Genomic DNA, 24,153 nt, shown 5'->3' with positions numbered 1-24,153 from the left:
GTTGCATATCTTTTAGTTCTAGTTACATATAATAAAAAAGTAATATTAAAATTATTTGCCGTCCTAAGCACTAGTTTATAGTGTTTACTGGAAAATATGGCACTGTCGGGTACTATATTATAATTGCTATTAAAGTATTAAATATTAGCATTGTGTGTTTGTATTTTGATAATGAAAACAATCAACAAATTGCTATAGTTTATCAGATTTCTAGACTCCAAAATCGCCGCCTTACGCAGAAACCGGAAATTTGCAAACCGAGCAATAGCCATTACATCTGGCGTCATAGTAATAATAATATTTTGTTTTCAGTTGCCCCACAAGTTTTTATATGAGCACAATGTCATAATAAATCTATTTTGTTTGTCAGTCATTTGAAAATTTTTAATCTGCGTTAGATCATAATATAAGTGGTCGATATAAAATCCTTGTTGGGATAAGTGAGACTTTAAAATTTGTCTTAGATTTGTATAATATCAATTAAGCATACATAATATAATAGTAGTACTTACCTATCTATCAACTTTACTACCAATAGGTAGTTTTTAGTTATTTTGAAATAAATGTAGATAATAGTTACTAAATATGATTATAAAAATGGGTATAAAATATTAATACGGGTAAATGGGTAATATTGGGTACTACCAAATATCAATCGTCAGAAGAAAATTGTTATATTGACTTTAATTCATAAATAACATTGAAGTATACAATAAAGAGTTAGTGCTTAATTTATTATTATCAGAGATTTTCTATCTAATTTTCTTTTTTTCAAGTTATCAGAAAAATGTAAAGCTTTATTTTCTGTATGTATACTGTATAGTGTATACCTATAATTAATAGTTAATAAATAATAATGCATAATTATATTATACTACTATAGACTATAGTATACTGGTAGTGTTATTGACTATTGTCTTTAGTCTATAATTATTACTACCTATTAATATATTTTTAGGTACATTTACTGTAGTTATTATTTGTATTTTAGCTATACAATAATAAGGTATAAATGCTGTTATAGTAGTTTAATAGAAGTTCATTACATTTGAATCTTTTTTTAAAATTATTTACTTATTAGCCTTTAGAAAATAACTACAACAGTTCAACACCATTTTAATCACAAATATTAGATTTTCACCAATTAGTAGTGTGTGTAACATAATAGGTTTTTTAATTTGTTTTTTAATTGAAGCAACAACAAAGATTATTATTGGTTAGTGGACTCTATGGACAGATCCAACTGAGATGGGCAATCCATCGATGATTGGCATAAATCAACAGAACTATTTAGTAGTAGATTTTTTGTCAGCGACAACCAAATTAAATAATATTAACTTTAATTCCATATAAACAAGAATGAAATATGAAATATGAACAAGAAATAAAGGTTAGGTTGTTTGTATTTTAAGGTCAAAATGCACGTATGATAAATCATAGTTACATTTCTGGATAAAAAGTAACCTAGAATCCAGGTTACTTTTACCAGACATCTCCAATCAAAATTGATTCGGTCATTTCGAAGATCACCCCAGACAAATGGATATATACTTCAATTTTATTTTAAGTATATTCCCAACATTTTATAAGTTAAATTCTGTGCTTAGTGTTTTTGACTGTATGACTTGGATTTCAAAAGGTTCATGACTGATTTTTATTTAATTATTTTTTTTTCAGGACACTTGAAAACAAGACATATCAACAGTAAATTTGTATGCATTATTTTATTAAACATACATTCACAATAGTTAACTATAAAATATACCCCCCAGCATAAATTTGTGTGATGAAAACTAATAATACACAAATTATTTGGACACATTAAAACTCATAATAAAATAAAATTGTTTATTTGATGATATCAATCCAATTCTTAAACAATGATAAAATCATAAACCTGATTAATACTAGAAGTCTTACATTGCATTAAGTAAATCCAATTTCAAAACACCTTAATATAACTCGTAATAAAAATTCAGCACAATTTATTAAGGACTTCACTTGAATGACTTCACTAACTGGATAAGTACTCTTCCGGTTCAGTGCCAAAATATCTATCACCAAAATTACCAATTCCTGGTAGAACATGGAACTTTTCATTTATTTCTGGATCGACAGCTGATGTGACGATGCGCACTTGAGGAAATGCATATGCAATTGTGTGCACCCCTAAAAATATTATCAATAATTTAGCATTTAACATATCTAATTCAACAATATACATACCAGATTCAGCCATTAGTAATGACACCAATAAAATATTTTCTTCAGGAACATCGTGATCTAAAAGTACTCGAATGGCCATCATTGCAGCTGCACCAGTAGCTACCGTGGCATCCATTAAAATTACCATATAGTCTTTAATATCTTTAGGTAGGCGCAAATAATATAGCTAAATTTAAACAATATTAGTTTATACCTACTAAACAAAATAAATATTCTAGTTACATACTTCTGGTTCTCCAGTAGATCTATTTGTTTGTATCAAAATTTTCCCGATACGTATATCCTTACAAACGTCACAAACTGCTTGTTCCATTGTTTCTCCAGCCCTCAAAATCGACACACCACATATCTTGTCACTAGCACATCTTTTACCAGAATATGGAACACACTGGGGAGTATCTACAATAACATCCTAAATACAACATAATAGATTTAACTAGTTAACTCATATAGATATTTCTATTATTTTTTGAGATTAAAAAAAAAATATATTGCTTACTTTGAATGGCAACAATGACAGCGCAAACTCAATAACTAGTCTAATAAGTCGTTTGGAATAAAATATAAATTCATCCTTGGGTGTATCTTTGTTTCGTATGAACGTATGTAAGCCTTGAGTTTGTGGTGTAGATGGCAATAGATGAATAGAGCTGGGTAGAGGTTGACCGACGTAAGACATTGCAAGTGTTTCTCGTAATTTAAACCCTCGCTAAAACATAGAATAATAATTTATCATTATAAAAGATATTTGTTTCAAAAACATGAATACATAAATAATAAATATATTTTTGTACATTTTTTATTTATTCCTATTAACTTAATTTAAATTATTATGCATGGAAAATATAATTGTCATCTAACTGTCTGCCTACACCTAATTGACATTTAAAACTAAATGGAAGACCGTATCTATTATTATTTTACAATTATTATATATATTATATTTGTATAACCATTAACAGTTATTGCATGACTGACTATACACAAATCAGCCAATCACAACTTGTCTATATTACACAGATAACATTTTTTACACAACCATAGATATTTACAAACAATGAATTGACATTATTCACTGTCTTTATAAAATTGTTTAATGACTTATTAGTTATTTACACATACCAGTAAATAATACAACACTACCTACAGTATGAATTAATTAGATACATAGTATAATATATATAATATATAGGTATATCTATTAATGTAACTTTGTTACAAAAATAAACCAAAAGTCAAAAGTCTAAATAAATGATAAATAAATAATTATGATAATGTTAACAATGAGTAGTGAAGATTACATTCAATTTATTGTATAGAAATTATTTTTGAGACATTTTTATTTTGATACAGCAAAACACATTGTTTTCTTTATTACTTGATTTTTATGAAATCTGATATTGTGATAGTAATTTGTATAAATCATTCAACAGGATTCAAAATAAATTCATTTCAGCAGATCATCAAAAATGTTATCATGTCTAAAATATATATGTATTTTTACTAAGAACTAAGAAGTAGTGAACAGATTAATGTCATTGATTAAATCCGGTCTTATTTTGTATTACATCGCATTTGGAACCTTGGAAGTACCAAGTTATAATACTTATATAATTATTTTTGAAAGGATATTGTGCCTTTTTTTTTTTGTTGAACACAGCATTTGATTAAATGAAATTTATTTTAATTAAAAAAAAGTTCATTCTATAATTTTATTTTTTAAAGGGGAAATCAAACATTAATACAGTGGATTCCGCTTAATGTGGGCACGTTGGGACCAGCCCTGTTTGCCCACATTAAGCGGTTGCCCATAAAAACCGAAATTAGTTTTAAAAAAAAATTATAGTAAAAAGTTTTTACCTGTACTATCATATATGTAATTGAAAAAATGTTAAATAATTACTAGGTATACAAATAAAACTAAATACATATAATATACTAAATAAAATTAATCTTTGAATGTAGAAGGTATACTTTCGATAAACACAATCTCATAGATATTCATCATCAACAGAATAACAATAGGTCACACCAGAATAACTCATGGTTACCAAATGTCCCGAGTGAGTCCCCTTCACGTATAACGTGCGGGGTCCAACTCACAATAAAACACATCCTCCCGGAATGTTTTGAATACCTCGATGCAAGGAAATGTAACATTTATCCGGTGACTTATATGACATACTTGGACCAATCCTGCCATCACCTAACATATTCGTGTTCCTCCAGGTGACAGGATTGAACAAACTCATTTCACCTTCTGAACAACACAACTTTAAAATTGAAACTTTAATAATAATTTTTTATATCATTATATCACACTTATTTGTAAAAAAAAAAAATGTATCTTACCCAATGGCCTAGTTGCCGGGGGTGAAAAAAAATCTCATAGAAACGACAAAACCCGATTAAACTAGTCCTTTTTAAATACATATGTGTATATTCTAACGCTATGATGAAATAAAACTGCCCACATAAACCGAATCGAGTGTCCATATTACACAGTTTTATTTAACATTGTTAATATACATTTGTATTGGGACCAGACATGTTTGCCCACAATAAGCGGATGCCCATACTAACCGGTGGCCACATTAAGCGGAATCCACTGTACTTGTTTTTAACATCACATCAACAATAAGTGATTTGTTATTGCTTTTTAGTTAAAACAACATTACAACACTGGCTAACATGTTTGCTAAACAGTAAGTTAAGGAATCAGTCATGTTTTCAGTTCTTATTTTTCTTTATTACTTGAAATCTATGGAATTTGAAATTCCGATAATAATTTTTTTAATTATTCAAAGTTTCACTAACAACGTTATCATGTCTAAAATATATTTTTTTTACACTCAAGTGTAAAAAAACTAATGTCACTGATTAAATCATGACTCATTTTGTATTGCCTCAGCCTCAAATTTTTAAATACTTTTTAGTGCCAAGTTCAAACCTTATATAAGTTTTATGATTAAACCAATGATGCAAAACAACTTTACTGGTAAATATAATACTTTTATACCTAATTATTTTTGGAAGATTATTATATTCTTTTTTTTTAACATAAAAGTCATGTAGTTAAATGAATAATACGTTCTAAATCGTTTTAAACAGATAAATTTATTAAAATTATTTTTTTTTTAATCATAAGAAATAAAATATATAAACAAAAGTAAAATAATGAAATTTAATCACAAATAATTTACTATAAGTTTTAACATGTACATTATCATTTCTCAATGTTTTTCTTTACTTCTCAACCAAAATGACACAATCTTTGAAATTGCGTTAAATGGAATCCTTTCATAATGCAGCGAAGTTATTTTGTCTTACCTATTCAAACATTTAAAGTTATATGTAGCCTTATACCTAATTTGATCAATTTTGGTATACAATTTGCATTAAGGCATTTAAAAAAGGAGTTATTAAAAAATTATTATTTTTCAATAATTATGGCATATTAAAATAAAATCTAAATAAATTTATTAAAAATACTTGTATAGTACAATTTCTATAAATCGTCACAATTGGACTATTAATATCAATTCAGTTACCTTAATAATAATTTTTTAAAAAAATACGAGAGGACAATATATATTTCCTCAGTCCAACAATAAATAAATTAACTTATTACATTATTATTAGTAAAAAATGTATATCTACTCTTCAACTAGTAAAATTAATGATGTGTATACATTGACTTATCTCAATCGAGGATTGCAATGGTTAGAATAAATAGTTATTTCTATATAATTTCTAGATACAGATGGTTACACAGTAAAATGTTTAAGCGAAAATTATGCCAGGTTGTATGAACAATTTATTTATTTAATGGTTTAATAAAATTTAATGAACCAATCATAGTCCACTAAATCATGTTTAAAGGACCATTAGCTCATTATTGATTCGTGAAATGTCAAGAGATTTTTCATGCAAACCTGGCATTAGGGTCTCCAAGCAACAATTTATGTATGGCTGAATAGTAGGAGAAGAGATTTATCTGGTGGTGAAAGTTTTACTATTTTGTGATAATTATATAAAGTGATATTGAATTTTCAAAAATCAATTGTTGGATTTGAAAGTTACTTCATGTAAAAAAAAAAAATGATTTTGCCTTTCCTGAAAGCCTAGAAAAACATCACTTAGCCCTTATACCATGTAACAATTCGTTATATAAAAAAATAACGGTTGTCATACTTTAACAGTAATATACCTGGTGATGCTTTTATCACAAACCACTCATTATTTTAAAAGTTATTAGCTTTTTTTGAAAATATTTCTTTAACATAATTGTAAGATATAAAAAACAATTATGTTCAAAGAAATATATTTTTAATCTTTACACTTTTAACTTTTTTAATACATTAAGTAGATAACATATTCCAAAGCAGAATATAATTCAACGTATTTCGATATGTAAATTAAATTTTGGATGAATAGCTTATGAGTTAGTTATATAATTTATACTTTATAAGTATTTTAAGTTTAGATGAGATGAATAATGGACCAATATTTTATGGGGTAATGCTACACTGCCACTCTTATCTACTTTTTTTTTGTTGCTTACATTTTAGCTCTTTACAGGTAATGCTAATTTATTCTAATTTTATTTTTAATAAATCAGAACGATAAAAATATATATTAACTAAAATCTAATTTGTTATGTTTACGATACGTCTACATAATACTATCTAAAATATTGTACCTTAAATTTTTTTTTGACAAGTATATGTTTTATGGCTAGGGTAATTCTATAGATTTGTCTTACATGAAAAGCGTTAACATGACATCATGAACCCAGCTTTACTCACCACCCGGCAAGGTCCACCACTTCTATACCATTGTCGCCAATTACATTGTAAAGATGGCAGTGCCGTGTTATTCGATTATCTTATCAGTGTACTAAATTTGTGAGACTATATTAATTTTTAAATTTAATAATATATTATAATTAGGTACTTATTTATAATACAGAAAAATTAATATTTGAATTTAGTACCTATTAAAGTAGAGTGTTTATAATATTAAGCAATTTAACAAGAGACTTAAGTAAAAACAAATATCGCCGTTTTCTTCTATTTCTATAAAATTATTTTACCAATACATTAGTTGTTAAAATAACTAATAATGGAGAAATTAAATTTAAATTACTTCAAATCTATTAAAAACCAATTCCAAAAACAATTAGAAGACCATAACTTAAGTAAGATATAAATAATATATAAATAATCTATAATTCAAATAAATGTAATCTTATGCTAGTGGAACAATATTTTTGGGAAAATATCTGAAAACAATGTATACAGCGTTGTAGTGTTACAATGATAAGAAAAACAATAAACAGATTTCTCTAATTGTCTACTGATATTTTGTGCCTGTGTGCACTATATTTTTACACTTTGAAATGTGCGGAAACGATCCACCAACCAGTATTAATTAATACATAATTATATTATTTTATAAAAATATATTTATTTCCAATTTTGTTAAAGTTCTAACTTCAAATCCCCCATAAAAATTATTAATTTTTTACACATGACAAAAAAGTATCTAGTGTGTAATAAATTATATAGATAAAACAAATATTGGTTGATAGTTGTTCGACGATGTCGGCAGGTGGAAAATATTGATATTTATAATTAGCTTATAACTTCTCATGATTATATTAATAACTTATTGTTGTGGTAAATTAGTCAGTAGCCATAAGACATATACATGCCTGATGTATCTGCATGTAGTGTAGACTCTTAGTTTTTTTTTCATTTAAATTTAAGCAAAAATGATATTCAATTTATATATTAGATAAAAAAAATTATCTAACTTACAAAGAAAGCAAGATTCATTAATTAAACTCACCGCTTGCAGTTGCTTATGTACATGCCGAACAATTAATTCTATGGCAACTGTATTATCTCCACCTCGAGGTACAATGATATCGGCATGGATCATGGACGGAGCAATGTAATGTGAAAATGATGGTTTTACCATATTACAATACTGTTTTAAAACACCTTGAAGATCTCTACCTCGTTGAGATATATCCCTCTTGAGTCTCCGTGCTAATCTGATATCCGCATCAGTATCTACAAATACCTTCATATCCAACATCTATACAAATACAAAATTAAATAATTAACATTGTACATGTTAAAGTAGAAATCATAAAATGGATATATATTATTTTTATGCTTAGCATATCAATTGTTTTAGTTTTGCTGAATTTTTTATTGAAATTAAATATAAAATGATAAACAACATTTAGGGACATCTATTACTACGAATTATATAAATAAGGTGAAAGAGTAGTAAAGTAATATAGAAAACAATGATCTAAATATTTTTAATATTCATAATAAGTATGTATCAATCTTTAAACTCTTAGACTATAATAAATTTGATTAAAATAATAAAATTTAATTTAGAATATCTCAAACACTTAGAACAGTTGAGGAGTGTAATCAAGTTCGGAATGTTAGAGAATAACAGCAAAGTGATTTGAATTTTATGTTTTAAGTAAATATAGTTTTACTACTAGGTATATTTTAAAACGTGTCATGATTAAGTTTTTAAAAGTTTGAATAAGATTCAATTTTAAGTATTAGTTTAAGCAGTTTGATGTAACCTTTAGGCTTAAGTTTGTAAAAATTTAAGTTCAACCCATTCCTAATTATTAATTAATAACTAAATTACCTAAAATCTTAATAACAGTCTTAAATGAATATTCAATTCTAATAAAACGTTACCTTCAAAACATCTGAATTATAAAATGCCATTATTCCTTCAAATATTATGACATTTGCACCATACATTGTTTTCTAAAACAAATAAATAATATATAAAATATAATATGCAATAAGTATTACTCTATAGGTAAGAATGACAACTTTTAATAATTGGTAAACAAATTAAATAAAACTGAAATAAATAATTTAGTTTAACATAAATACTAAAAACTAATTTGATCAACATTCATCTATTAGTACCAATTATTAAAAATATTTTAAATTTAAATTATCTTAGTTAATAGTACTGAAGCAGCAATATAATGCTTACTGTTTTAGTTTCTCTAGCGTGTGTGACAAAATTATAAATGGGAACTTCAACTTTCTTGCCATCTTTCAACCTTTGCAAAGTAGAAGTTAAGAGTTCAAAATCAAACGCTTCTGGATGATCAAAGTTATACTCATTATGGGCAGCTTTCTCATGTTGTTCTGCAGTTAACACCTAATATTAAAATGATAAATTAGTTAAGTTGTTAATATTAATAATATAATTAATACTATTATTTATAAATTAAACCTTATAAAATGAATCCATGCTAAGCAGTACAACCCACGGTACATTTAACGATTCTATTATTTTTCTAGCCACAGTTGTTTTCCCAGAAGCACTTCCACCACATACACCTAAATATTGTGTTGTATATAATGTTTGATTAATTTTGTTAAGAATTCGAAAGTTTAGTTTATATTGCACAAGTGTTATTATAAATACTTAAAATTTTGTAATGCATCAGAAGTGCAGTTTAATTATAATAGATAACTCACCAATAACAAACGGTTCTACTTGTTGCCCAGCAGTGTTGTACCATGGTGGTCGACCAGCCGTATAAATTGTGCGCGTATGAGACTGTAGTACTGACTCTGAAGCGGTTTTCTTAGTCGATTGGCTGACAGAAGTAGTTCTTTGCCTTAAAGTTGACCGAGGAGATTTGACCAACACTACAATAACACAATGATATAAATTTAACTAGTAAAAACTCAGAGGAAATCAACTAATAGCATAATAGTTAACAAGTTGTATGGAGAGATATAGTTTTTTGTTTTACCTAGGTATTTTATTAAAATGTTAATGTCAACAAACTAAACATGAAATTTTCCAATTTATAAATGTGTAATTGTAAAATAAGATGGTAACATATTATTTAATTATTACATACTTATTATAGAGGAGCAATTTGTAATTTTAACAGGTTAAAGTTGGATTTTATTTTTTTTTAAATATAATACAGGTACTTAATGGTTCTACTATATTAAATAGTGTATTAATAAATTTACATACTTCAAGTAGAATAATAATTATAATAAATTATTACCCGTTGATGGCGCACTAGTCGACTGTTTAGATGGTGACATACTAGATGAGATTATGCTATCACTTTCTTCGTCGTCATTATCTAAAGCAATTGAAATGTCGCCAACTACATCACGATATTCGTTCAAATCACTAAAATCAAAAGAAGAATTAAATAGGTACATATGGTTTATAAGAATATCTTCTTTATTATTATACCTTATTTTTACTATTTTTTTTTTTTAACGTGTGGATTTGCTAATGAATTTATTTTAACAAATTAAGTTAAGTACCTATCACAATACAATATTCAGCAAAAAAGAAATATCAAAGTCATAAGGAACTACAGACATATTAAATAATATCCAGAGTGAGAATGTAGGTAATAAGGATTTAATATCCTTAAGCATCTATCAAACCTATAATTTATAAAAAAAAATAAACAATAATATTATACAAGAAAAAAACGACTGTGAAATATCAACAACACTGCTGTGGTCGGAGTATCAAAAAGCAACAGACTATTCAAACTATCTAGGTACCTATCTGAACTACACACATCGCATTCCACGATCGCGACAGTCAATTAAAATATTAATCGCGATTACAGTAAAGTAGCATTACTAGGTCACTACAAACAACGTTATATTACCCATTATAATATTTATTACGACCTAGGTATAATATAAATTACCTATCGGAACTGGCAGAACTTGGAGGATCGAACGGTTGTATTTTAGCAGCCATCGTATATAACCGAGCAAGCCTAAAGCATAATACCACAAATATCGGTGTAGATGCTGGTCAATGGTTACCACAAATCACAATAATGATCGAACACGAGCACCGCATGAAATGTCAACACGTCGTCGCGAACTGAATTTTTGACGTAATCATGTTTTGCAATTCGTGAGTACCAATAAATAATAATAATATCGTAAAAATAACAGTACAGCTGAGAGGAACGACTTGCAATCACACTTGAAGTCGTTTGCCGATGGGAGAAAACTCGTGTGGTAAGGTCGTCGTCATCGTACGGGACGTGTGGGGACGATACGAAATTACGAACAGGATAATTCTATCTCTGATGAATGATGATCATGATAATATTTACTATTTATACATTAATAACAATATTATTATGATAACAGATAACTGTAAGATCATAGATAATACCACGAGTACCCCTATAATTGGGTCAGGAGACAGGACTTTGTACCAGCAAAGAACAAAATATTATGTTTATAAGTCTATGAGATACCGTCCAGCCTACCATAACGAGACCACGAATAATGTACTTTTATTTTATATTTTGATTTGTGCTAGAGATTTTCTAAAGAAGATCTTTTTCTACAGTTGACTTTTCTTTTATTCCATGCGATCCGTAAATGTTGTTATTCTTTTTGTTCTTGTTTTTCTTTTAAACTGATAACCCAATCACAACAGTGTTACGGCCAGGAAGACGTACTGCAGTAGTCACAAATAGGTGTAAAGAATATTAGAATAAACAGTTTGTTAATTTCACTATTTCACAATTTAAAAAACTTAAAAGACATTTAATCGTGCAATCGCGCTATCATCATAAATCATGTAAGTTATGGTCTTGTTACATTAAAATTATCAAAGCAATAAATTTAGTATTGCATGCTTAATTGATCAACAATCTCCTGTACAATGAAGTGAGGTGTTTAATTAATAGTAGAGTATAAATACTTCTATTATAGTTGTTAGATTACATATATTTAAATTAAACACAAGTTTCAAATTAATATAAAACTAGGTTATTTAAATTGTTAATCAAACTGTAATTTTGGCATGAAGGTGTTTGGGACTCTGTTATAATGTATACACTTGTTGGGTATCTAAAAAAACAGTGCTCTAGAGAGCTATCTTTTATATGGTATTCTTTTCTTGATTGTCTTATCTAAATGGAGACAGTATGATATCTTGTTTACCATAGCTTGTCATAAGTTACTATTGAATATTAATTTACTTCCCGTTAGTTCAATCAGGAATCAATACCAATGGTTCCTGGTATGCAAATAATACAGTTATTATATTTATTGATTAAAATTGTTATTGTTAGTGCTCCATTAGATTATGACTTTTCAAGATGATATAGTATGGATCTCACAGTATTCCCCAGATCTAGCTTAGTTTATTTTAATGTGACTTATTGTATTCATACCTACATTTAATTTATTCATTGTTTTAACTACTAATCTATGTTAGTTCATGAGCTATAGTTATAGTATAATTTTATTTGATTATGACTATAATGTATAATATATATACAATATACATATATATACCCAAGTATAATCCTTACAGTTAAATACATTACTCAAAACAAACTGTTTATATTTTATAGGTCGTCATCATCTAGACATCATGCTAGATCAAAGGATTTATACGATAATAAAACGAATATTGATGAACAAAGAAGACATAAACAACATAAACATTCGTCAAAAAAGAAATCTAAATCAAAACATAAGAGTAGACGAAGGTAAAATTATTTGTTAATCAATATCACTTAATAATGTATGGAGTTTTTTTTGTATGGATAATTTTAAAAATGAAACAATTTAACTCTTACAAATAATTAGTATTATGTTCATTAGATTATATTAATAAAATATGGCATTGTATTTTAAGTAACAAATATTTAATCATACATATTATATTTTGTTAATATTTATAAAACTAGCAATCTTTGTTGGTGATGCCAGTGTATAATGACATATACTTGAACAGTTGCACTTTAATTAGCTTTTATTTTTATCTAATAGGCAGAACCTAACAGTCTTGATGTACACAACATATTTTAATCCTAACCAAAACTGCTTTTGGTAGGGGCGTGATGTGGCATGATATAATGCTATAAGTCAAAAATATGTTTTATGATAAGTTGATAATATAGACAAGCATGCTAAATATTACATATTGCTTAGAATTGAATCAAATCCTGATTACACAATCATACCATATTATAAATAACTTATAAATATCATGCTAACAGTGTGTTTTGATGTATGTGCAGGTCATCATCAAGTGACTCCTCGTCGAGCAATGATGAGGCAAAATTGCTACAACGTTTGCAACAAGAAAGACTTAGAGTTGCTGAAGAAAGAAAACAACAAAAGGAATTAATTAAAGGTATGGAGACACCAGAGGAAAAGCGGTTTAGGCGTTTGATGAAGAAAACAGCTAAAGAAAGAAAACGAAAAGAGCTAATGGGTTGGGATAATGATTACCTTCATTATACAAATGCTGACAATCCATTTGGTGATGCAAACTTGCTGTCTACATTTGTATGGGATAAAAAAATGGCCAAAGATGGTTTGGTAGGGGTTAGCCATGAAGAACTAGAATTAAGGAACCGACAAAAAATGGAAGAAAACAAACGAGAATTAGAAAAAGTAAAAAAACGAAGAATGGAAAGAGAAACAGAAAGGCAACAAAGAGAAGATGAGATGGCATTACTACAAAGAAGTAAAGAAGCAGCACAATTTAAAGAATGGGAAAAAAGTGAAGATCAGTTTCATTTACAGCAAGCTCGTTTGCGATCTACTATTCGTATTGAAGACGGCAGAGGTAATATTAATTCAATAAATATACTTAACATTAAAAAAATTCTATATAAATAACATATTGGCATTATTAATTGTTTTTTCAGCTAAACCAATTGATCTTCTTGCTAAATACATAAGTACAGAAGAAGAAGTAGATGCAGTTGAAATGCACGAACCTTATATTTACTTAAACGGTTTAAAACTCAAAGATTTAGAAGATCTTGTAGAAGATATCAAAGTTTACATGGAACTTGAAAAGGGAAAAAACTTTGAATACTGGAATGATATAACAGTCATTGTAGAAGATGAATTGCATAAAATGAGAAGAATACAAAAACAATCAGCTTTCACAGGTAAATGTAACTGCTTTCCTACCATATAAGACAATATTAATTTTTATTATTTTTTTATTACTTACAAGATAAAATGCTCAATAAATTTGATATTTTTATTTTCAATGTTGTACCAATACTCAATAACTAATTGTTATAAAAATCTCAATGTTATAGTGGTAACAACTGTACAGATAATTAATAACCATAGACTTTAAGTTACTTATTAATACTGTGGAGATTTTTGTGCATTAAAATGTGTCAAAACATTTTAGTCATTTTAGTGCATAAAAATCCATAATATGTAGTCAAAATCGTGAAAATATGCCAGAAATAAAAATGTCATACCTTATAAATGTATGACAAATATAATTTAAAATAAATTAAATAACTTATAATTATTGATATCTACTTAATAAACAAAAAACAATATTAAACTTTATAGTTTGTAAATAATATTATTAAAATCAATAATCATTGAGCGCCTACAAAATGTATCATTAAATTTTGTGTTTAACAAAATCCCTTTTTTTTTTAAATGTTCTCTTCAATATACAATATATTTTGAATTTTGTCAAAATATGCACAAATATTCAATAACCATTAAATATGTAGTAATATGAAATAAAAATTTGCCATTAGCTTCAAACAGTTACAATTTGTAAAGATTTCTAACAAAACCCAAAAATATGAAAAGGAAAAAATATGCAATTGTTTGAGTATACAAATCCGTACTCTATTTATTAATTATAATATACTGTGTACCTGGGTACCTATATTATCTACGATCACCAACCTTGAAATTTGGTCAAAAATAAAATGTAAATTAAAATGTCCTTACATAATTGAATAATTTTGGTCATTGAACATTTTTCCGGCCAATACCTAATATCTTTTCCCAATTAACGGCTTTGACTATAATATTGTAATAAGTGTAAGTCATTGAGCTATAATATTAATTGTAATATAATATCTTGGGGAAAAGGACTTATTTTTTCTTTTTATTTCATATTATTGAAGCATATTCAATCAAATAAATAATCACATATTATTTATTATTGGTAATATATATATTATACATTTAAAAATTAAAAATCTATTGTTGAGTGATTAGACACTAACCATATAGTTTTATTCAATTTGGAATTTATTTTTTAGCTCCAATACCTACCTATAATATATTATACATAAATTTTTGTGTTAACATTTTTATACCATCAAATATTTATATTTATAAACTTTAAATAATGTGCTTAGCTGTTGGTCGAAGAGAAGGAATCCATCAATCAGTAGCTCATGAAGTGGCTCATATTTTCCGAGGTAAAACTGCTGAACAGTTGGACCAACTAAAAACACAAATTGAAAAAAAAATCAATAGTAAAGCTGAAGGTGTTGATATTGGGTATTGGGAAACTTTATTATCTCAACTAAAAGGTATGCATGATTAATAATGATTACTATTGATACATTAAAATTTTTTTTTTATGAAAAGTTAAAATTTAATTTAGTTAAGTATTTTTATAATATTAATATATTTATAGCTCATGTTGCAAGAGCTCGACTTAGAGATCGACATCAAGAAAATCTAAAAAAAAAATTGGAAGTTTTAAAAGCACAGCAAAAGATGGACGATTCTAAATTTGATCCAGAGGAAGGAAATAGTCATAAAACCCAACAACAATTGCCTAAAGTTAATGAGCCATCAGGGCAAGATCAACCATCAACCTCTACCAAAAAATCTCCCTCTAGAAAAGAAAAAATCCTAAGTTCTGAAGAAGATATAAGGTGAATTTTAAATTTAAATGTAAACTTATATTTTGGCCAACATTATAATTTATTTTTAATTAGTGATGCTGAACAAGAAGCCAGAAATATTATAGAAGAATGTGCTGCAGATTTTGAAGCCTGTGGGTATAGCCCCGTATATATTTCTCCCAATAGCTTAGAACTTGGCACTTTAGTTGTATCAGAAATTGATGACGAAAAACGGCTGACGTTTGCTAGACTGCAAGTACAAGGCACAGGGACACGTATTGAAGTAAGCTTATCACATGTAATAAATATTCAAAAGTGTCAATTTCATATGTTGTTTGTATGAAATATGATAATAATATAAATTCACAACTTTGAGAAATGTATTACATTAGTTGTCATAAATAACTGTACATGGACTAACATATTAGACAGTTATATGATTCTATGTTTATTGACAGCTACTGAAATTTGATGCCAATTGAATAGTAATAAGGTTATTTGTTTAGATATTTATCAAAGATAAAAAAAACAAGTAAAAAGTTAAATATTCATAAATAATTTATGGCAAAAGTCAATCCTTGGACACATAAAAGTATATTATATACAATAAATAATAAGTCTTAAAATAATCTATCTTGTAAAACTTTCTGTCAATATTATTCATTCAAATTAATTTTATCTATATCCTCAAATAACATATTTTTTACAGAACGTAATGGCTGTAGAAGAAATGGCGTTGCAAAAAGAAGCTAGGAAGGGAATGACAAATGAAGAAGCAGAATTCTCAGTGGAATCTGAATTGGACCATCAAGTTTACTTATGGTCAGATAAGTACAGACCACGAAAACCTAGATATTTTAATAGGTAAACAATAAAATAAATTATGTTTATTTTAAATGTTTAAATTATTACAAATGTTTTATTAAAATTAACTTTATATTCATAGGGTACATACTGGATTTGAGTGGAATAAGTACAATCAAACTCATTATGACATGGATAATCCTCCGCCAAAAATTGTTCAAGGATACAAGTTTAATATATTTTATCCAGATTTAATAAATAAAGGTTCAACTCCACAATATTTCTTGGTAAATTCAAAACAACAATTATTGTAGTTAAACTCAACTATTTTATACCATATTATTTTATACTTATGTAGACCGCTTGTGGAGATAACCCAGAATTTGCAGTCTTGAGATTTCATGCCGGTCCTCCATATGAAGATATTGCATTCAAAATTGTCAACAGAGAATGGGAATATTCATACAAAAGAGGATTTCGTTGTCAGTTTCATAACAATATATTTCAACTATGGTTTCATTTCAAAAGATATCGATATAGAAGATAATTACAATTTTTTCTTTTTTTTTATCATTATGTTTGTATATAAATTGATTAAACTACAACTTATATGGTATTCATTCATTTGTTTATTCATTAATCATTAATAAAAATAACAGTCTTTTGAAAAAATATTAAAACTGTGTATTTTTTATTAGTGTATTATATTGTAAATAATTGCATTTAATAAGTTGAAACAAATACTGTATCCTTGTTGCTGGAACAAATTGGTTAGTTCTTAAAAATACGATCAAGTTTGTTATTCATCCATTCCAGGATACAGCATTATAAAAAGCAACACTATAATACTTCAGCTTTTTTAAAAATATAGCTATTGTTTTATTATAAAATCGCATACATTTTTATTAAATAGTTTTTTATAACCTTTTTGGAATCAACCTTTATTATTGAGTTTAAATTTAAATTATTTTTATTATGATACAACTTTATTTTTTTAAATGAACATTAATGAAATTATAAAATTATAATTTAAAAAAAATGTGTACTAACACTTTTTTTTAAAAATATAACTGGGTAATGGCGTTCAATATTGTAATAAAACCAACTATTAACTGTAAACTTGTAATATCAATTACATGTTCTACTGATTAAAACACATCCCTATGAAACATTATTTTAGTATTTGTCTTCATAACATTTGACCCGATTATCACTTTGTTAATTATTTATGCTAAGAGTCAAAGTCTAAACATAATAAATGATTTTTTTTTAGACTAGATGTAAAGTATTATTTTAATCTATGTGTGTGGGTACTAAAGGTCAGATAGCTGTTGGTGATGGTCAAAAATTGTGTGTCTGATCCAATATACCTAAGAATATAATTAAATAATATATTTTCTTACCAACTAAGTACAAAATAGGAATTTTTTATTAAAAAAAAATAACAATCTCTTAATTTTAAAAATAATTTATAATAGATGGTAGATATAACAGTAAGTTAAGTTGCAAAACCCAACCTAAAATCAAAGCTTGTAAATTGATGGGTTGAGTTCAATGCTCAGCAATAAACAATTACCTAACATGATAATAATAAAAAAATAAAATAAAATTTTTAGTTTAGATAAATTGCAAAATTAATAAAAAAGTATAATAAAATTGCAATTTAACTGAAATAGAAATACAAAAATACTTAAATAATTATAAAATGTACTACACCTACTTTAATGTTTAAATATACTACCTATTAATATGATTTTTTAAGCCCCATATATTTACCTACTGAAAATAAATACTATATGTAGAAATTAATCAGTTCCGTGCTTAGTATTTTATATACTTATCGTATAAATATGTATAAATGAATAAGTAAATCAATAAACCCAATAAAATCAATCAGATGAGAGCTTGGTATTTAAAATGTGTACCTAAACTAAATAAACTAGACTAGGTGGTAGAGATTTAAATATTAAGTATTAATAATATATCTACATACACAGATAAATAATTATTTTTAAATGTATACATAAGTAGATACATAAAAAAGAAACGTTTTGTTTTCTTATTTTTCAACCGTACCAGTACCTACATATAAACTCTATGTCTATACATACTATATCCAAGCTATTTTTTAAAGGAGATGATTTGAAATTGGAGCATGTACCTCACGGCTGTCAATTAGGTAACTAAGTAAAATATGTACCTACTTGAATGCGTTGTTTAGTTGTTTTTTACTTACATCGACATGGCATAACAATCAACAATGTAATATACAGTTATCTACATCAAGTTAAAATGTTTTAGTGTTTGCCCCTGAGCCACCAACTGCGTGTACCTGCCTAAGCATTCCATTGTTTCAATAATTCAACTGGAAAACTCTGACACTAGGTTTAAGCATATTTTGAAGAAACTTTTGATACCTACCAACTTATTACAAAAATCTATTATCGAAGCATATAATTGTATCAATAGCTAACTAACAGTTTAAAGTTTTAATGGCCAGACTAGCTAGACCACGGACGTGTTCAGACCTTTTACAAAGGATAGTGTTTCGGAGGGGGGGGGGTTAAAATAAAATGTATATTTTTACTAAGAACAATGGTTGATATGATCCCCACTTTCGTGAGCTGAAAAGACTTAAGAAATAACATTTGACATGACAAATTTAATTTATTTTGATGCGAACAATCTTTATATATAGGTATTAATATTATAAAAGACCAGGCCTTTTTTTTATGTATCACGTTTCTGATGACAGTATAAACTTTTTTATGATTTTTTTTCTCGAAGTTGTTTCGAATTCCTACCCCTCCTCGGCCTCCTCATAAACCCTACGTTGCAATTTTTACAATTTTTGGCCATGGGAGGAGAGGGAACGCATTGTATTCAGATTTCCATTTTTCTGACCATACTTTTGAATAGCTAGGTTGGTAGGTAATTCATTTTACGATTTCATTCACACAATAATTTTTATTTAAAATTTTAAGACACTAACATACCTATTTAAACAAAAAAAAAACTATTTCAGTTACTTATATTGTAATAATTAAAAAAATATTAATCATAGACGTAATATGACACTCTTCACCACTTCTATATTTATGTTTATTATTATTTTCTATGTATGATGCAATTTTCAAAATGTTTAGACTAATCTTGAGCAATATAGCTATACTATATTATGAAGGAAACGTCTAAATACCATATTATATACGTAATGTTATAACAATTCATAGTATTAATGTATTATAATAGTATGTAAGAACCTATACCTATGCGATGGTTTTTACAAAAATCAATTCAATCTAATTATGACGAAGCAATATAAAAATGATTAAACAATGTAGGTTTTATTGATACTTATAGGTATTGTAAAATATTTAAATATCTTTAGAGTAGAAGATTTGGCACCATATCCGTACACTATTACGAGTATCATACCTAATTTCCAGAATCCATAACTCGCAATTAACTTTGACAGTTATAGCTGGCCTGCAAGTTCCATATCTTGTTGCAGGGGAAGCATGCAGCTGTGAGCTGTCCACACCACCTCCCCAGTTCAATACACTCTTTTATTTATTAGGTATTAATTATAAAATAAAAATATTATCACCAGCTCTTTTGTTGTAGCAGCAGCAATAATAGCAATAAATAATTCTATCTTACGTTAATATTAATTGTATGCATTGTGGTGTGCTGGTATATATTTAAAACTTTAAACTTACCTAAGTGCCAATCTAGTTTGTCTTACCGGAGTGGCTTTTTTCTTTATAAGAAGACTTTGCTTAGTCATTACCCATAGTCATTACCCATACGTCTTAACCAAATTTTTTATCTAATAAACAATAACCAAATAAACAATATAAATAATCAAAGCTACTCGTTAAATAATTGATTTACTTGAATAGGTACCTACCTAAATATAGGTTTTTTTAAAGTTAGGTTAATAAAATACTTTTATTCATACATTTTAGTTTTTAATACCTACCTATTTAGGTAGTGAAGCTTAAAATACTGCACGTGAAGAATTTCCCTTGCAGATAACAACATTTAACGGACTGGTAGGGAAGTCATAACATTAAACAAAAATTAACTCATGTTCCATGTTCGTAATAGGTGCACACGAACATCCTACCTGGCCATAAGTTAACATTAATGTTTTGCTTACAAGAGGTTATATAATTCGATTTCCTTTAAGAAGTTGATCATTTTGATATTTGATAAGAGGTTGGCTCGTAAAAGCGTAAAGTTTCTCTTAGTAGAAGCGTGATATGTGGTGTTCGTTTTTCGAGTCTTAGAATTTCAGGCATTCAGTTAGTATGTATACCTATTATTAGAGTTATATTTCAGATTGTTGATTAAGTAAGATATTTGTATAATGTATATTGTATTTAAAAAAAAGACAATTTTTTGGTAAAATTTTTTTTTTTTTTAAATTTTGCATAACAAATGTTATTATTTGTTGGCAATACATAATTATTGAATTGTTATTTAAAATTTCTTTTCAAATAAATGCAGTAAATGTAGGTACGCATTACAAATTACAATATGGTTCAAAGTTTAAAGTACTTATATAATACATTTATCAGTATGCCTATTACCTCGTACTAGGTACCTTCTCGCTATAGATATAGGCACTAAATACTGGTTGTATCTGTATAATTTTTTAAGGGGAAGGTCCAAAGTAAAAAGTTATATGATTATATTTTAGTCAATACTGAATTTATGTTTTGAAATTTGGTAAAATAAGGAAATATAATAAGATTTATTACGACCACTTATGGCTGAAAAATGTTTATATTGGTATCAAAAATTATTTTAGTAAAATGTTAAGTCAATTTTTTTATTGGAGAGGGGAGAGGGGACTGTATGGACCCTTTCATATTACACAGCCTTGACTGTATCTAATGCGGTATTATTTATCATTTCTCGGTCACCTACCTGTTATCATGCTTGAATGTTTTATAAGTTTAAAATATTAAAATATTTGTACTTAAAGATCTATTATTTTGTTTAGTTAAACCTTGAATGAAAAATTTCTTATACCTAACAATATTTACTAAGCATATAAGTTTGTATAAAATAATCGTATCAAATATGTTAGATTTTGTACCTATAACTGTACCGTCTGATATTTATGTATAAATATTACATATCTACGATCTACCTATTAGTTGTAAACTTGGAACACGCCATCGAAAATTCGCATGTCATGTAAAGTAAGACGTAAAGAATTTAAATAATTATTTTTTCCCCAAGACCAATACTTATTGTGCAGGTACTCTAATCGAATTGTATTTATTTATAGGTAATATAAAATTAGTTACATTAAACAACGTCTAAATTTAAACCCGTCATGGAAAATTTAAAAAGAAAAGAAGGTTAAGAATCAAAAAATATTTGATTATAAAACATATAGGTATGTAATTAAATTTAAGTGTTAGTTTTCATTTTAGATTTTAACTATCTATATCTATATAAATAGGAACAATTTTTTTAGAACATAAAAGTTTTGTAATATTATTTAATAATGTTAAATTAGTTATCACGTATCAATCACCTCTTATCTAAAATTATTTATGAAATTACATTACTGAAAAATATAATAATAATATTTTACATTTTAAGTCAATACACTTAAATACTTAACTCTACTAATAAAATATAGTCATATAGATAATGATAGTGGAGTAGGTAGTAGGTAGGTAGGTAGTGGGTGTCAGCAGTGATAAATTATTGTAGCATTCGAAAAACAGTAAAAATAAGACAAATAGATGCCCACGACCCGGCGGCCACAAGGTGACAAACGTAGGTAGGTACTCCTATCGGATTACACCGATAACTGATAAGTGATAACTTTTACGACTACAAGTAGATAACACTTTGCAATTTATTGTACATACTACCCAAACATTAGTGTTGTATATTTATGTAATCCAATATTTATTGTCACTTATCAGTTATCGAACATATATTTTCTCAAATTTTATTAAGGTTATAAATGTATTATATATTATTTAATTATTATCTCTTTGTATTATTAATCTCGTAATAACATGCAATATGTTGACACATTTTAAATAAAATAAATACAAAAAAGTGATGCCCTTACAAATGTTATCCTGGATGGACCAAAATAGCTTGATAATTCTTCTGGCACCTTTTAAACATGTATTATAAATTTGATTTTTTGATTGAGAATCGAAGTCGTTAGTTGATTATCATTACAAAAATCTACAAATCACAAAAGAGACATTTTTTTTATAAACAATTAACATTTACTCATACCTACTGTTGATTTGAATGTATTTTTACTATTTAAGCAATTATAATATTCATTGACTCTTCAGATAAATATTGTGCATGCCAATTTACCTTTAAAGCATTAACGCTGATATGTACGGAAATAAATATTTCAATGTATTTCTCTCAATATTATTAACCCCGAACTCAGCCTGCACTGTGTAATGATGGTTTATCATTTATGCATTAATATGCTTAAATGCCTAATTAATCACACGTGAATTGTCTGTGAGCAGACCGATGGATCAATAGGAATTTAGAGCATTTAAATATTTTACCTACGGATTACGGTATTGCGAAACGTCACTGCATCTGGTAGACTCAGTTCGTGACCGATGGAAGATTAAACTAAAAAAAATCGGTGTTTCTGGTTTTGAACAGATTTATCAAAATTATATTATTGCTGATAATCTACACCTTAACGTTACTCATTTACATTTAACACACTTTAATCACAACGGCTCTGTGCATCCAACACGGGTCTCCAACGAACTGTGAGAGGAGCAGAGGGCTTTACCCTCTGTAATACAAAATGATGAAATAAATTCAACGAGGGGGAGGGATCTTAACCGTGAAATAATAAAATAACTTTAACACTTATTTGTATTAGTTATAGACAAAGGCCACATCAAATGGAAGGCATTAAATACTCTATACTCATTTCCCTCGATGATCAACCCTTATATTCGAACACAGTGTATACTGTATACCATATATAGGTTAAAGAGGTCTACATTTATCTTTACAAGAGCGAAGAGCACTATGATTATTGTGCCATCGATTGATTTTAAGATTTATGTGTGGTATACACGTATACTATAGTATTTCAGCTGTCTGGCTAGGAGTAGGAGGGAAGGCCTCGGGAAGGAGACTAGGATAAGGGTAGAGGAGGAAGGACTTGCTGATTGGCAAGCACGGTGGGAGGCTAGTGAGAAGGGTAGACTCACATATAGCTATTTCCCACAAGTGAAAGATAGGTTGAAGTGTAGCTGGTTGGAAGTTGATCACGAATCGTCCCAGTTCCTAACGGGACACGGGGCGTTCATGGGATACCTACACCGCTTCTCTAAATCAGAGACTGACGAGTGTTC

At 27.5% G+C, this 24,153-nt stretch overlaps 2 protein-coding genes across 4 annotated transcripts; one reads left to right on the top strand and one right to left on the bottom strand.

Moving 5' to 3' along the window:
- Positions 1-1,828: 1,828 nt before the first annotated feature.
- Positions 1,829-20,567, bottom strand: LOC111029739 (uridine-cytidine kinase-like 1). 3 transcript variants are annotated; one of them, XM_022308877.1, is made up of 11 exons: positions 20,485-20,567; positions 10,319-10,449; positions 9,771-9,944; positions 9,523-9,629; positions 9,277-9,447; positions 8,967-9,038; positions 8,080-8,331; positions 2,726-2,935; positions 2,453-2,638; positions 2,227-2,392; positions 1,829-2,169 (listed from the first exon to the last, which is right to left on the bottom strand). In XM_022308877.1, exons 1-11 carry the CDS (start codon positions 20,550-20,552, stop codon positions 2,015-2,017), a joined length of 1,692 nt encoding a protein of 563 aa, XP_022164569.1. In that variant the 5' UTR covers positions 20,553-20,567; the 3' UTR covers positions 1,829-2,014. The 3 variants fall into 3 exon arrangements, with proteins under 3 accessions (XP_022164569.1, XP_022164570.1, XP_022164571.1); XM_022308878.1 differs by lacking the exon at positions 20,485-20,567 and adding an exon at positions 10,991-11,422 and having other exon boundaries at positions 2,015-2,169; XM_022308879.1 differs by lacking the exon at positions 20,485-20,567 and adding an exon at positions 10,516-10,957 and having other exon boundaries at positions 2,015-2,169.
- On the top strand, positions 11,559-17,442 carry LOC111029738 (cactin). Its single transcript, XM_022308876.1, has 10 exons — positions 11,559-11,886; positions 12,668-12,805; positions 13,340-13,893; positions 13,976-14,224; positions 15,461-15,637; positions 15,745-15,988; positions 16,052-16,241; positions 16,668-16,822; positions 16,905-17,049; positions 17,121-17,442. Coding segments are annotated over exons 1-10 (2,043 nt in total). The 5' UTR covers positions 11,559-11,884; the 3' UTR covers positions 17,310-17,442.
- Positions 20,568-24,153: the final 3,586 nt, after the last annotated feature.

This window comes from Myzus persicae, unplaced genomic scaffold, assembly GCF_001856785.1.
Source record: "Myzus persicae strain clone G006 unplaced genomic scaffold, MPER_G0061.0, whole genome shotgun sequence".
Lineage (NCBI taxonomy): Eukaryota > Metazoa > Arthropoda > Insecta > Hemiptera > Aphididae > Myzus > Myzus persicae.
This window is presented reverse-complemented; position numbering and strand designations above follow the sequence as displayed.

Bases quoted from the DNA above. Each gene is read 5' to 3' on its own strand.
- LOC111029738 (XM_022308876.1), top strand. The intron at 12,806-13,339 runs GTAAAATTATTT...ATGTATGTGCAG, and splicing joins AAACATAAGAGTAGACGAAG to GTCATCATCAAGTGACTCCT. The intron at 17,050-17,120 runs GTAAATTCAAAA...ATACTTATGTAG, and splicing joins CAACTCCACAATATTTCTTG to ACCGCTTGTGGAGATAACCC.
- LOC111029739 (XM_022308877.1), bottom strand. From the start codon at position 20,552: ATGACTAAGCAAAGTCTTCTTATAAAGAAAAAAGCCACTCCGGTAAGA. The intron at 9,448-9,522 runs GTTTAATTTATA...TTTTAATATTAG, and splicing joins GCATGGATTCATTTTATAAG to GTGTTAACTGCAGAACAACA. The intron at 9,039-9,276 runs GTAAGCATTATA...TATTTGTTTTAG, and splicing joins ACGCTAGAGAAACTAAAACA to AAAACAATGTATGGTGCAAA.